The sequence below is a fragment of the Quercus suber genome, unplaced genomic scaffold (assembly GCF_002906115.3).
Source record: "Quercus suber isolate HL8 unplaced genomic scaffold, Cork oak 2.0 scaffold_94, whole genome shotgun sequence".
Classification (NCBI taxonomy): Eukaryota; Viridiplantae; Streptophyta; class Magnoliopsida; order Fagales; family Fagaceae; genus Quercus; species Quercus suber.
Window position 1 is genome coordinate 196,372 of NW_027069559.1, and position 14,547 is coordinate 210,918.

At 35.0% G+C, this 14,547-nt stretch overlaps 1 protein-coding gene across 1 annotated transcript; it reads left to right on the plus strand.

The window, feature by feature from the left end:
• Positions 1-262: 262 nt before the first annotated feature.
• LOC111983027 (cystinosin homolog) lies at positions 263-8,946 on the plus strand. Its single transcript, XM_024014675.2, has 8 exons — positions 263-489; positions 608-740; positions 938-1,027; positions 1,131-1,255; positions 3,418-3,460; positions 4,596-4,713; positions 4,798-4,847; positions 8,609-8,946. The coding sequence occupies exons 1-8, from the start codon at positions 371-373 to the stop codon at positions 8,756-8,758; spliced, it is 828 nt and encodes a 275-aa protein (XP_023870443.1). The 5' UTR covers positions 263-370; the 3' UTR covers positions 8,759-8,946.
• The last annotated feature ends 5,601 nt before the right edge of the window (positions 8,947-14,547 follow it).

The window sequence follows — 14,547 nt, forward strand, 5'->3', positions numbered from 1 at the left end:
TGCTAAATTTTTCCTGCATTTTTCATTTACAATCCCCAATGAGAATGCTCTTAGGACATTTGCTAAGAAAACTATTTTAGAAAAATTTTAATACCACTTTTAAAGGAAATTAAAAAAGAAAAAGAAAAAGAAAAAAAAAGTGAGTTATTTTTTACTTTTCTGTAAAAAGCTTCTAAAAATAAAAATCTTCTAAAAATAGTTTATAAACCTTAGATCACCCGTTAATTTTTCCCTCGTTGTCGAGTTTCATATTAAAAAAAAAAAAAAATTGCCCACTAACTCTCTCTCTCTCTCTCTCTCTACCAAATTTCAATACCATTGGATGAGTACTTATTATTACTAAAATAATAAGTAGGAAAAGGATTTTTCTATGGCTTCGTGGAATTCAATTTCGCTGGAAATCTCGTACCAGGTTCTGGGGTGGACTGCTTTCTCATCGTGGTCCATTGGTTACTACCCACAAATCATCTTGAATTTCCGTAGGAAAAGGTTGTAATATATATACTACTTGTTCGACCTACTATTACATTAACACCAAGTACTACGTTTGTAGTTTGTACAAGTTTTAGTAATTTTTCCTTGGGTTTTTTGTGTGAACGTGTAATAGTGTGGTGGGGTTGAGCTTCGACTTCGCGGTTCTGAATTTGCTAAAGCACTCCACGTATCTCATATACAATGCTTCCCTTTACTTTAGCTCAGTTATTCAAAAGCAGTACTATGAAAAATATGGCTATGAACAGGTTTGTTTGTGCTTTCTTCTTTGTACCCAGATAGTAAAAAGGTTTTAAGTTTTCAACAACAACAAAAAATGAAATCTTTGCTTTGTTTTTTGGATTTTGGGTGACATTGTGTGAATTTGAAGTTCTGGGTATTTGGATTTGATTCTCATTGTAACTTCTTTTTTTTCTTTACTTTGTTGTTATTCTAATTATTGCAGATGATACCTGTAGCTGCAAATGATGTTGCTTTCTCTACCCATGCTGTTCTTGCCACCTCAACAATCGTGTTCCAAATTTTAATCTATGATGTAAGTGGTTTACTCTTATATCTTCTTGTGGAAGATCTTTATCTTGGTAAATCTTGTTAGGGATTGGAGTATTGAATTTCACCTTTGTTGATGGTTTCTATAGCGCGGAAGTCAAAAGGTTTCCAAGATTGCTATTGCAATGATCTTTGCAGTGTTCTTATTTGCTGCTGTTTGTTTTTTCCTAGCTCTACCAAGCCATTCTTGGCTTTGGCTAATCTCCATTTTCAAGTATGATGTTTCTCTTTTATGTATCTTGAATTTCAACCTTATGTGAATTGCAATAATTGCTGGCAACTTATTTTCTATTTGCCTAGGAGGCTAGGATGACCATTAAATGCAAAGTTTCTTTTTCTCCTTTTTCTTTTGCCTCCTATTTTTACCTTTATTTTGAGGAAAATAATATATGTGGTCGATCCTGACTAGTTTGTTGCTTAGATCCATAACCAACCCCAAACTTTTGGGACAAAAGATTAGTTGTTGTTGTACCCCTCTTTTAGTTTGACGTTTATTTTTTCACATCAACTTGTTACCATGGATTCTCAAATGGTCGAATATCACTTTACCTGCATTAAGGATAGTTCTGCGTTGAAGTTAATATCAGTGTGATTTCTAAGATCTGATTTGTTTTATGCCTTTGCACGCTATAAGAATTGAAATTGCCATACATCTGGTTTGGAAAGGTGGACTTGTCACTTGCACTATGAGATGCATCAATAAGATGAGCCTAGACACAATTACTTGTTTTTAGCCTCTGTGTGATATTTTTCTTCATCCTTTTGGAGACTATCCTCTTTCATCTCTAATATAATAATATTGATATCTTAGTTGCACTTGAGTGTATAGATTCCCCTCACTTCTTTTGCTTCAGTTTTACTATGAAAGATACGGTTACTCCATATTCAGTTCCTAAAACTTCTCACTGATAATGACAATGTTTAATTTATAGTCTTTCCAATTTGGAAAATGCTAAATGTTGGAAAATTAAAGAAACTCTGGACTCCTCTCCTTACAATGTTGGACTTTTTCTCTATGCACTGGCATAAAGGCCTTCTTAGTAGACCAGCTAAGCTGGTGAGGATGGGGTAATCTTAAACGGGGATTATTCTTGAATTATTGGAATTTTGTCATGATACTGCAGATGAATGTAGGAACCTTGGCCTTCTTGTCACTTGATTAGAAGGAAGTTTCACAGTGATCTATGAAGATGCTTGGATTGTGTTAGGATTTGGATTAGTAATATCCTTTGACGTTGTATTCTTAAAAAGAGTTTGTAACGCTCATGCATTTGTGAAGAAAAAGACAAGTCTTGAAGCTGCATAAAAAATTGCAACTGTGACAATCTTGCTCAAGCGAAACAATAATTGAAACTGAAAGTTCCCATGTCCCTTGTTTGAGCAAGATCTTTAGTCTTTGTTTTTTCTTTCCCATAAGGAAAGGATTTTGTTGTTTTGTTTTTAACTTATAAATACAAATAAAGCAAGACTTTCTAACCCACAAAGGCTGTCGTACCATTGAGCATTTTGAGAGTCTTTCTTTGTTTCAAAACCCAAAAACCTCTTTCTTCTTCTCGCTCTAGTTCTTGACTTTGCACCCTAATGGTATACCTTTAACCAAGAACTTCAAGGAGCCATATTTGTTGAAACCACAAAGTTCTTTGCCTTCTAACAGTGTGTGCACTGAGATCCCAGAGTTTCGGCTTGAAGCAGACATGTGTTTGTGAAGGTGCTCACATATAAAAAGTCCAGAGGTGTGGAGTAGTCAACAAATTGTCTACTGGGTTGCAAATCTAACTACAAAGGTTTTGTGAGTTGGTCTTAAACTTCTTTTATAGAAAATTACTTGTGGGGTAAGTTACCTCCAGAGTATTTCTTTTTTTCTTTTTCTTTTTTTCCATTGAAAAAGTTCTTATTTGTTTTTCCACTTCATTACCAAATCTCCATGTTTCTATTTATTGCTTTATTACTGTTGTATTTCTGCTGATAAAATTGGGATTAAATTAAAATTTACAGATTGAAATTGGGGACCCCCAAACAGTGCATTGAGAGAAAATTTCCCATAAAATGTTACCAGCTGCAAAGTTACATATTTTGGTCTAACATGGGAGTAGATAAATGAAATCTCTTTACACTGATTGCATTCATCACTTACTTTAAATTTTAACAGGGGAATTTCTTCTGTGTACTATCTATAAAATAATAGTTTCCTTTCTTCCTCAGTATTTGTAACATTCCTAACTCCACCTTCCCCCTCCAAAAAAAAAGGGAGATTAGAGGAATGATTACAAAAAGAAACTTCAATAATCTGAGGGAACTTCACTGTAGTGTTGTTTATGATCTGTAGAACTGTTGTTAAATTTGCTGATGAATCTTTTTGTGAATTCTTTATTGCAGCTCAATTCAAGCTTTTATGACAGTCATCAAGTATATTCCCCAGGTCAGAATTGTGACCGCTTTAAGTCAATTATATTATATTATTTAAGATGTTTAGAGTACTTAATCTATTGGCTATGCTAATGGATGCAATCTGATTATGAAAAGTCCTTAAAGGCACAGGGTATAGTGTGACTGTTGTAGGAGGCTCTCTTAGATTGTACCATGCACTTTTACAGCACTGCCTTCAATCCTTTCCCTAGGTCTCACGTTAGAATATCCTTGGTTGCTAATTAAAATTTTTGAATTTTAAATATTTCAATGGAAATTGAAGAGACGCTTCATTGGGAAGGACTAGTTTTAATCTGTTACTTTAACTTAACCTTTATTTAACAGTGATTTTTATTTAGTAATTCAATTGGACTGTGAGGTTTCATTGACTATAATTGACATAGGATGGATCATCACAGATTAGTAACTTTATGATTTAGAAAAAAAAAAAAAGAGTGCTTGGAAAAACCTCTAAAATTTAACTTTCTCATTCTATTTCACTAAGCATCATAGCCTGAATTTTTTAATATTCATAAAAATTAGGGTGTTAGACAAGCCTTTAAGATGTTGATGGGTAACGTGGAGCATCAACAGTTAATTGGAATTGGTTCATTTGTTTAATTATGCTTCTATTTTCATAAAGTAGTATTAAGCAATGCAAATTAATAAGCTGAGATGAGATACCTTACAGACATAGCTTTGATGTGCTCCATTAATATTTTTATTTTGTTAATGTGGGTGTCCAAAGTTCTTCGAGTATTTGACTATCCCCCTGAGTATGTGTAGTGCCCCCCATTCCACACAAACAAGGTACTTATAAGGAGGGATCTCTTGGGGTGGCCCTAAGATATTGGGTAAGAATGTTGAACCTAGGATATCATGGATCTCATGAAGCCTTTGGAAGCACCAAACCAACCCCTTTGTGTTGCACTCCAAATTTATTTGCTTTTGCTTAATTGGTAATAGAGGGGAAAATATCATTGATTCTAGGTGTTTTAACTGTCTTTACCTCATATATAAATAATTATTGAAAGAAAAAAAATCTTGTAATTGCTTGGCATTTTGTGATGTTATCATCACCTTTGTACTTAAAGTATCAGCTGGATTTGCCATCCATATTGTATTAATGAATTTGTTATGAAATATAGGCAGTCATGAACTTCACACGAAAAAGCACTGCTGGATTCAGTATTGGCTACATTTTACTTGATTTTACAGGAGGGACAGCAAATTTTGCACAAATGACTGTGCAATCAATAGATCAAGGTGTATTATTTCGTCCTTAAGCATAGATCTTACCATCCAAATTTGCCCTTGTATAATGTATGCCTAACCTGTTGTTCTTTCCAGGTTCTTTGGTGAACTTTTTTGGGAACATAGGAAAGATGCTGGTATCTCTGGTACAGAATATTCTTGACTTCTCTGATTTACTTTCACCTTCTATACCTTGTTTTTAACTGATATTTATTAATCTGGCGTTTACATTTTCTTATGCTTTTGCCATAAAATATGTGGTAGATGACTTTGTTTTAGATTTTAATTTGAGTTGTCATTTTAATATAAGAACTACTGCCAGCTCTTTCAAACTAAAGAAAGAAATTAAGAGAAAAATAGTTGAACAATTATGTAAAACTCCTCATAAAAGAAACTTACCATGCTATTAAAGGCTAGTTGTTGCTTGAGATGTACATGAGACCTAGCATGGACACCAGATTAATGTTGATTGAGTCCATTAGTCCATATGATGGGATTTGAAATGGTTTTATTATATTTTGAGGATCATATGGATTCTATGTATTTTCTTTTAATTTGATTTTGAGTGTAATTTTATTTATGTCATAATTATGGCTTACTATTTGTCCATATTTATGTAATCTTAGAAGCTCTATTTAAAAAAGGTTCCAGGAAATGTTGATTTTAACGAATGAAAATGTTCTTGGAAATTTTCAAAAGCTAGGCAGTCTAGGGTTCAAATTACAGTAGGTGGTGAAGCTTAGGGTTGTTTTGCTCTTTGGCCTAAATCCCTAGGCATATTCCTTTTACAAACCTTGTGTTGCATGGCATCAGCTTTGGTATCAAAGCAAACCCCAATTCAATTTAATCTGTCAAGCCACTATCACTAGAAAACCATAAACTTAACCTTTAGAGGCCACAAAGAACACCCCCCAACCACTGTATTGAATCTCAGATTGTCTACATGGCCACACCCAAGAGTCCCAATCATAAGCTATGTACCAATGGCCTATACACCTGGTTGAGCAGCCCACACTTCAAGGTAGCCCAAATTAGAACTTAGAGATAACCTCCATCCAGGTTTGAACTCCTCTTTTCTCTTATCAATTCAAATTGCTATTTAAAATTGTCATCAACATTTTCTCTATGCTTGGATGGAGTAATTTACAAAACTTCATTACCAGAAATTGCCATTGACTGTCAATAATTGCTTCCTTGTTCACCCTTTGAGCCAAAAAAAAAATCATACTTGACTACAAATTTCTTTGATCATCCTCCTCGATTAAAAAATATCTTGCTCTAAGATTCCTTTAACTTAGCCAATAATTATTATCAATTTTTTAGCTTGCCTAATTTGTGGAAAATTGTGACTATTATGGGTTACTTTTAGTACTACAACTGCTTGACTACAACCTCTCTTTTGCATCACTGACCAAGCTCCATACTTAAATTAGCTTAATTTATGTTGGTAGATTTATTTTGTGGGAAAAAAAAAGTTTGTTGATATCACTTGCATCTGCATTTAGCACACCCCTTTTGCATGCACTTGCATAGTGACCATTTAGCATCAAGTTTTGAGTTTCAGAGTCCCAGTCCACCATGGAGCAAACCCTAGAAACCCTAATAAAAACATTTCAAGATCTGTTTGCAAATATTTAATAGGACACACTAAGTCTGATGCCCAACTAGAACTCTTACAAGCATCCTTCCAAAGGGATTGGTTCACAAAAATAAAGCTTATAGGTCATAGATCCAAATTTTTCTGGGAGAGTATCAAATAGGTCCTTATTATGAGAAACGAACCTGCTATTACTAATTGAATATAGATGAAGGAGAAACTTAAGGAGAAATATCTTCCTGTCTCCTATTAGGGTGATCTTCTAGATTAATGGCATAATCTGAGCCAAGGTAATTGACATGTTACCAACTACATATCACAATTTGAGGAATACAAGATTTAGTGCAACGTAGTCAAAGATGAGAGGGTGACCTTGAGTAGGTTTAGAAGTCCTCCGTGAAGATTGTGAAGTCACCACCCTGGATCAGGCTTGTACTTATGTTCAAAACTATAAAATAGCCCCTAATCCTCAGTTTGCATGACAATCTAAGACCTGAACCATATCAAGCAATCCTCAAACTTTGAGTAGTAACTTCGGGCTAGGTCCACCTCAGCTGATGCTCAACCCTAGTAGGGTATCCTCATAGGCAGGGATAGCAAAGGAAAGGTAATAGTTAATGACTAAAGTCCTGCATCCAATGCTTAAAGTATCAGGGCTTTCGCCATGTTGCCGCTAATTGTGCCAATAAAGTCCTCTTTGTTGATGGCCTAGAACAGGAAGGTCATGAGGATTAGCCTAATATTGATGAGATCAAGGACGTGGATAACAATGCAAAGGAGATCCTAAATACCTAGAATGTTTAGGGCCATAACACTTCAAGGCAAGCAAATAGAGGATAGGCTAGATACACATGTAAGAGTGTAGGTGTGCCTTGGCTCAACCTAAAGAGAGTGACAGTTAGTAGCAGAGTGCAATTTTCCACACTTTCATCAAATGCAAAGCCAAGGATGGCAAGTTCATCATTAATAGTGGAAGCAATAAAGTAGTCTCTTAGAATATAATCTCTTGCCTAGGTTTGAAACATGTTCCCCTACCCAACCCATGTGAGGTGTCTAGAGTAGACTACGTAATCATAGCCACCTTAAGGGAGATGCCTTGTCCTTGTTTCATTCCTCTCCTATAAGGACCCGATATGGTGTGATGTAATCCCAATCAATGCAGGACGTATCATCTTAGGTAGACCTTGCCTGTATGATTTTGATGTCATTACTTGGGTTTGTTTGAACCTGTGCTTCTTTGTATTTGAAGGGAAGAACATCAAGCTTAATCCTTTGCACCCCAAGCCTACTGACAAGAGTAAGATGAAAGAGGCGACAAAAGAAAGGGCCTATCATTATAAGCTTAAAAGAGCTTGAAAGTGTAGCAAATGAAGATTTCATTTTCCCTGCTACCCAATTTATATACGATAATCCTATCGCTAGGTCTATGGGCATGAGTCCATTTAAAGACATACATAGTCAAAAACCTAAGAAGTCTTTAGATCTTCTTCCAGTTCCACTACATGTTAGAAAATTCAAGTCGGTAGGAGCATTCACATGTTATGGTCATGCGCTAGATCTTGCTGTCAGGAAAAAAAAATCAAGCGAGTGATGATCAATATAAATTTTAGGTTAATTCACATAGAAAAATTATAGTAGGGGATTAAGTCATGGTTCATGCCTTATGTCATGTTATTAGCAAGAAAATTTAAGCAAGTGTTGATCAATATAAAATCCAGGCTAATTTTACATAGAGATTTAACTTAATTAATGCTTTGATTAATTCCGTTGGTCCAAATTATAAGATTTGACTTTATTTGGTTGTATTTTATTTTTGAGGATCTTATGTGATTCTATTTCTTTTCTTTTATTTTAATTTTGAGGATTCTGTGAGATTTTATTATGTCATAATTATGGCCTATTATTTTTTCTTATTGATATAATCTTGAAAGTCCAATTCAAAAAGGTTCGAGTAAATATTGAGGGACATGTTGGTTTTGATGAATGAATGTTCGTTGAAATTTTCTATAGCTTGGTAGTAATGCTAGACAAACTCTAGGTGGTAAAGCACAGAGTTTGCTATGTTTTTCTTCCTAAATCCCTAGACATATTCCTTTAGCAAACCTTGTGCTCAAGACCGGGCACAATTGAACAGCCATTTATATCTTTACCCCTTGTTAGTCTTTTCTTTTTTTTAAAGATTTGTTGATATTTCATTGGTTAGTCAAATTTTATTTCTTATTAAGATTGATTAAATGCATATTGCACTCATCTTTTTTGTTTTTACCTTCTTTTCGACTTATTTTAAAGACGTGATGGATGCTATGGCAGGTATCTATATTCTTTGACCTTATTTTCATGTGTCAACGTTATGTGCTCTATCCTCCAAACGAAAATGCTGAAGTTTCTCCTAAACTCATTGAGGAAAGCACAGAGCCGCTTATTAAGACTTCTGATTATCCACAGTTAGATAAAGCTTAGATGAGCTTGTAATGTATAAGCTTCGTGGTTATTTTTCAAAGAAGCTTATGGATGTGAAATGCTATCTTATAAGCAGAAACATGTAATGTTTTTGGGAAATCAGGCAAGCTTTGCTGTTATTTACATGTACCTTTAACATTTTGTATAATGGAAACCATTAATGTGGAATTTTTGAGGTTTTTGTTTCATTTTCCTGATAGATTGAGCTATCAAACTAATCTTGCATGAGTGATAGGATCTATAGTTACCATATGTAGAGTTGGCTTAAAACATGTTCAATATATAAAGCATTCTCATAAAGGAAGGAAGAAAAAAAAATTATACAAAATATACGTAAAGTTGTTATTTACAACTATGTATTTTGTTAGCTTTTATTCCGTGCCAAATTTGATTGTAATTATTATCAATCGTTTATACCCTGTATCTATTGTGGGAGTTGTTGTAAAGGTTATGTGATAGAGAGAGAGTGTGAAGACTCAAGCATTTAAAGGCTGAAGAATTCTCGCAGGTATGTCGCGATCTAGCTTCCTGCGAAGTGAATCATGTGCCCTGCACATACTGAAATGCAAAGAGTCAGGCCAGGTGGAGACAGCTGTGTCTCATGAGTATCTCGCGGGTAAGGCCTTTCTGCGAGACACCCGCGAGACATTCTGTTCTGCCAGCCTGTCCAGTCTGATTCACACTTTCTGTGCCTACACTATTTATACCCACATTACCCACAAATGTTGGTGAGGCTATTCAGAGAGAAAAACCCTAGAGACGTTTTCTAAAACACACACACCCATCTTTTGAGAGAGAGTTACTAATCCTTAGTGAGAAATCATTGTAGTCTTTTCTCCATCCCTCTCCCATTATCATAGCTTGAGAGGAGATTTGTACCCAAATACAATCCACATCTATTCAGAGTGTAGAAAGTGTTTTGGAGTTGCTAGAAAGTATTGGAAGAAGCCAAGGATGGCAGATACAACATGGAGCTTGTTGCGGGATCCGGAAAACTAAGACAAGACACGGTTTCGAGAAGCCTTGTTGGAGTAGGAGATAAGAGGGTTTAGGTACATCGGGTAGATTAGGCTTGGAGGGTCTCTTGCTAACCCATGTATCCCAACTGATTGTCTAGTGGATTGATTTCCGCTTGGAGGGCGGCAGAGAAGTTTTTCATCGAGTTCTTCGGTTTCCTCTTCGAGAACTCGTCTTGGTGTTTTCTGTGTTTGCATCCTTCTTCTCTGCTCTTGTTTATTCCATTATACTGCTGTGTTGCTTAGTTTATGGATTAGAGTAGCTTATTTGTTTATCTGCTCGCTTTTACACTATTCCGCACTTAGTATTAAGTTAGTGTAAAATCTATCGAGTCGTTAGTTTAATTGGGGGGTCTAAATTGCTCTTGTGTTTTCAACACATTTTCAAACTTTCAATTGGTATCAGAGCGGGTACACTTGTTTTGGTTTAAATACCTAAGTGTAATCCTTGACCTCTTGTGTCTATTTACCATGGATTGTGCTTTGTATGCCTCTTTGTATGATTTGGTTGGTGATTAATATAATATGCCATGTGTTTGTGATAATGCCTCTATGAGTGTTAATCCTCATAATTGTGATGACATGTTACTTGAATCTATGGGTGTTGTTGACAAACTCTTGAAGAAAAAAGCTAAGAAGTTTCAAAAGAATTTGAGCAAGTTCATTTGTGAAAAGGATGATTTGATTGCTATGCTTAATGAATCCAATAAATTGGTTGAAGAATATAAGAAGTTTGCTGAAAATTCTCTTGAAAAGATGAAAGAGTTTGAATATTTAAATATGGACTTGGATGCTAAACTTGTTTTGTCTAACAAACTTGTTGATGATCCTAAATGTGAAAATAAATCTCTTAAGATGCATGCCAAGTGTTTGATTGCTGAACCTATAGTTAAAAATGTTGAAAATATATGTTGCAATCATGTTGTGGTACCCAATTTTGTGCCTATTATGTGTTCTACCTCAAAGGACAAATCGGTGTACATTCCTCCACATAAAAGAAATCAAAAGGTGGAGAGAAAGACTGTTAAGTCAAAGCCTCCGTTTAAGTCTCAACTTAAGGCTTTGGATGGATCTAAGTTTGTTCCAACTTGCCACCATTGCGGTGTGATTGGTCATATAAGGCCTCAATGTTCTAAGTTGAAGAGAGAACAAAACCAAGTTGTTAGATCCATTCCCAAAAAGCCTAATGGACCTAAACACATAGTTTGTCACCATTGTGGTGCCTTTGGTCATCTTAGACCTCATTGTTCTCAGTTTCAAGCTTTTAAAAGAATCAAAAGAAAAGAAAAACTTGAGCTACTTAGAAGTTGTGCTTTGCATGATAAACCGGATTTGAGTAACCGAAGTTGTCCTTGACTATGTGCATCTCCGGTTCTCATTCTTTTAACCCTTGTCTCGCTTCTCATGAGACACTCATTTCAAACAATTGTTCCGTTTGGATAAGGAAGGGTTCCTATGGTTGAGCTTTTACTCCTTTGGTCCTTGATCTAATTTTTTCGATCTTTGTAGGACCCTTCATGCATTGAATGTCATATCTTCATGCATTTGTGCATTTTGCATTTATTTGTATGCATTGCTTTTATTTTGATCTTACTTTTATGTCTTTGTTTTGTGTGTGTAAGAAATCCAAAACCATATAAAAAGTGAAAAATTCAAAAAGTTTGATCGTATATGTTTGAGCACATTTCACATGTGAGTTTGGCCTAGTACCTTCGTACTAATGGCGTAGTGCATTTACGAGCTTAGCTTGTTCTATATGCACATTTATCTTTTTGGAAGATATCTTGAACACTATGTATGACTGTTGTAAATAGATCTTCAAGCTTGTCATGAATGATTGGTCAATAGTCTTGTTGGTCTTGATACTTGCATAGAGTTGTGTTTATATCTCTTCCCACTTTATTTTTATGTTTTTGCAAAAATAGCTCACCAAATGTAAATCTCTAAATGAAAAGAGATATTAAGCTGCAAAAGCTTGTCGCACATACTAGTATTTGACTATGAAAAAGGGAAAGCGACTCTTTTAATGTAAATTGTACGGTGCTCAAAAAGCCAAAGGCTAAGTCTGAATGTTGAAATATCAAAAATTTCAAGCACCAATCTCAAAATGAGATGTTTTGTCCAAAAATGGATCAATTGTTATGCTTTAAGCAGAAGCCAAATGAAAAGTTTCTAAGTTGTGTATTCAATGTATGGGAGGTCATATATACTCATTTCTATAATGGAGATAGTCCACTTGATTTCGTATCAGTTGTGTATGACTCGATTGAATTGATCATTGAAGCTTCACTCTCGTCTAAGGACTATTCCACACTTGATCCTCACACACAACACACAAGATTTTTGTTCAATGAATGTCTATTTCATTTGTGTGATTGTACATGTTCAAATGTGATGTGTGTGTGCTCAACCATATGTGGATCAAACCAAAAAGATTTTTGTTCTTTTTGTTTGTCTTGGGAAGTGATTTGTATCACCTGTGTTTTTCAAAGTTTTCAAATTGTTTTTGTGCGAAAAACATGTTTTCTGGGTGTTTTCGTGACTTATTTCATGTTTAAATTCAGTCACAAATGAAAGGATCCAATTCTCAAATTTTCTAGTTTTGGACAGAGTTTCGCGGCTGTTTCACGAGTAAGGCTTACCTGCAAGATACCTGCGAGATACCAGCGAAATTTTCACGGGATTCTAAGTAGCGAGATACCAGCAAAAATTTCCAGATCAGCTTTTTAAAGGGCATTTCGTGGGTCATTTGTTTTAAACATCTCTCATCCTCTCCCAAACCCCTGGTTTAATGTTTCTACATCAAAACCCAACTAAATTCAAGTGTTTTTCATTCCATAAACATCTTTAAGATAATCTCTAACTCTTTTCATTGATTTTGATCCTTAGATTACGTTTTTGGGAGTTTTATATTCATAGTTGGAATTTTCTTAAATGGGAGTTGGAAAACTTATTTGCTGTCAATCTTTTTGATTGGGCTTTGTTTTGAATGTTGATTTGCTTTGGTTTTTGGCCCCTTGTGGCAAAAATAACATGTATTTAGGCAAGATTTTCATATGTTCTTGCATTGTTTATCATACATGTTTAGTGTGTGCACTCTATGTGTTTAATAAAATGCTCAAATGGCATTTTCTCGTTGTTTTGGACTCCGATGAGTACCAAACTTTTGGGATCACCATAATTATTCATGTTTATCATGTTTTGATTTTTGGTGGTGTGTTTTGTACACTTTGCCCGATGAGTGCTTATTCATGCATTGGTCATGCATTTCATATGCACACTAGATGCACAGTAGATGCATCTTGCTGCACACACTCTAACACTTGACATATTTTTGCATTCACTCATACTAGTTAAGTCTTTTTAGACCTTTTAGCACATATAACATGTTCTTTGTGTCTATGTCATGCCTTGGTCCTTAGCATGTCATGTTCTTTATGCTTTGTGGCATTGTTTTAAAATGTTTTTGTCTAATGTTTGAGTTTCATTTTCTCATTCATCTTACACCCCTCATGCATCATCTTCATATTCTTTTCTTTCCCTCCTTCCTGTTGCTTCATTTGTCTATTCATGACAAAAAGAGGGAGACTATACCGAAGAGTATACCTATGTGTTTAGTCATTTCTATATGACTCATGTGCACATTCTTATGGGGAGAAATTCTACCTCGTGCACATTCGTAAAGGGAGTAAGCCAGAAGGGAGATGCATATACTAAGGGGGGGAAGACATTTTTTTTTAGAAAATCTTGATTTACTTTATGCTTGTTTTCTCGTTGATTTATGGTGCTTTGATATGCTTTATTGCTCTCATTGCATCGTGCTTATATGTTGGACATGCTTTTATCCTTATACTATTGTGCTTTATCAGTTGCATGTTTGGATGATCATTTTCTTTGTTATATGATCATTGTAGTCATTTCCATATGATTGTTTGGTGTATGATCAAGTTGCTCACATGTTTCACATCATGTTTACTTGATCGCAATTTACTTGTTACATTATACTTGTCCGTTCATTACTTGCTTTACCTTGAGGGTCTAATGTGTTTTGTGCAAGTGTTTCAGGGTACAGATATATATGTTCCAAGCTCATCACAACTCTTATGATTCATAATAAGGGGAGTGATATGATAAGGGAAGTATTTTATATTTTGTATGGTTTTTGTACCCATGTTACTTTTGTAAGCTTTTAGGGTTTGTTTTCATGCATTTTTGTAGGCTTTTATGGTTTGTGCCATGCATATGCAGTACCTTATTTATGCAGCCTTTATGCTTGTGTACTTGATGTTTAATGTCATACATTTTACGTCAGTACGTCACTCTTGTACCCTTGTAGGATTGTTCCTAGATGCATATACGTTCTATGCATTGGTTGAGTGATGAACACTCTTGTGCCTTAGTAGGATTTTTCCTAGATGCTAATAGTTTGTGTATTCTGCATTGGTTGAGTGTTGGATTTGCAAATAATACTCTTCAAATGAGCTTATCATCTTGCATGTCCGAATGTTCATTCCTTGTGTGAATGAACATAGTAATTACTTTTGTATAGTGATTGCTTATTTGATCTTACCATGGTATATTGTTTTATTCCATTTTGCTTGATCTCGTTATATTTGCTCTAAATGCATTTCAAGTTTTCTGCATACAATGATATTATTTTGTTATTGTTTTTCAGGAGATACTTGTTCATATGTTTCAAGAGTTTTTCAGAATCTAGAATTAAGTGTGAGTGAGTTTTGCCTTTGTTCTCAAACTCACGTTTAAGTCTAGAGT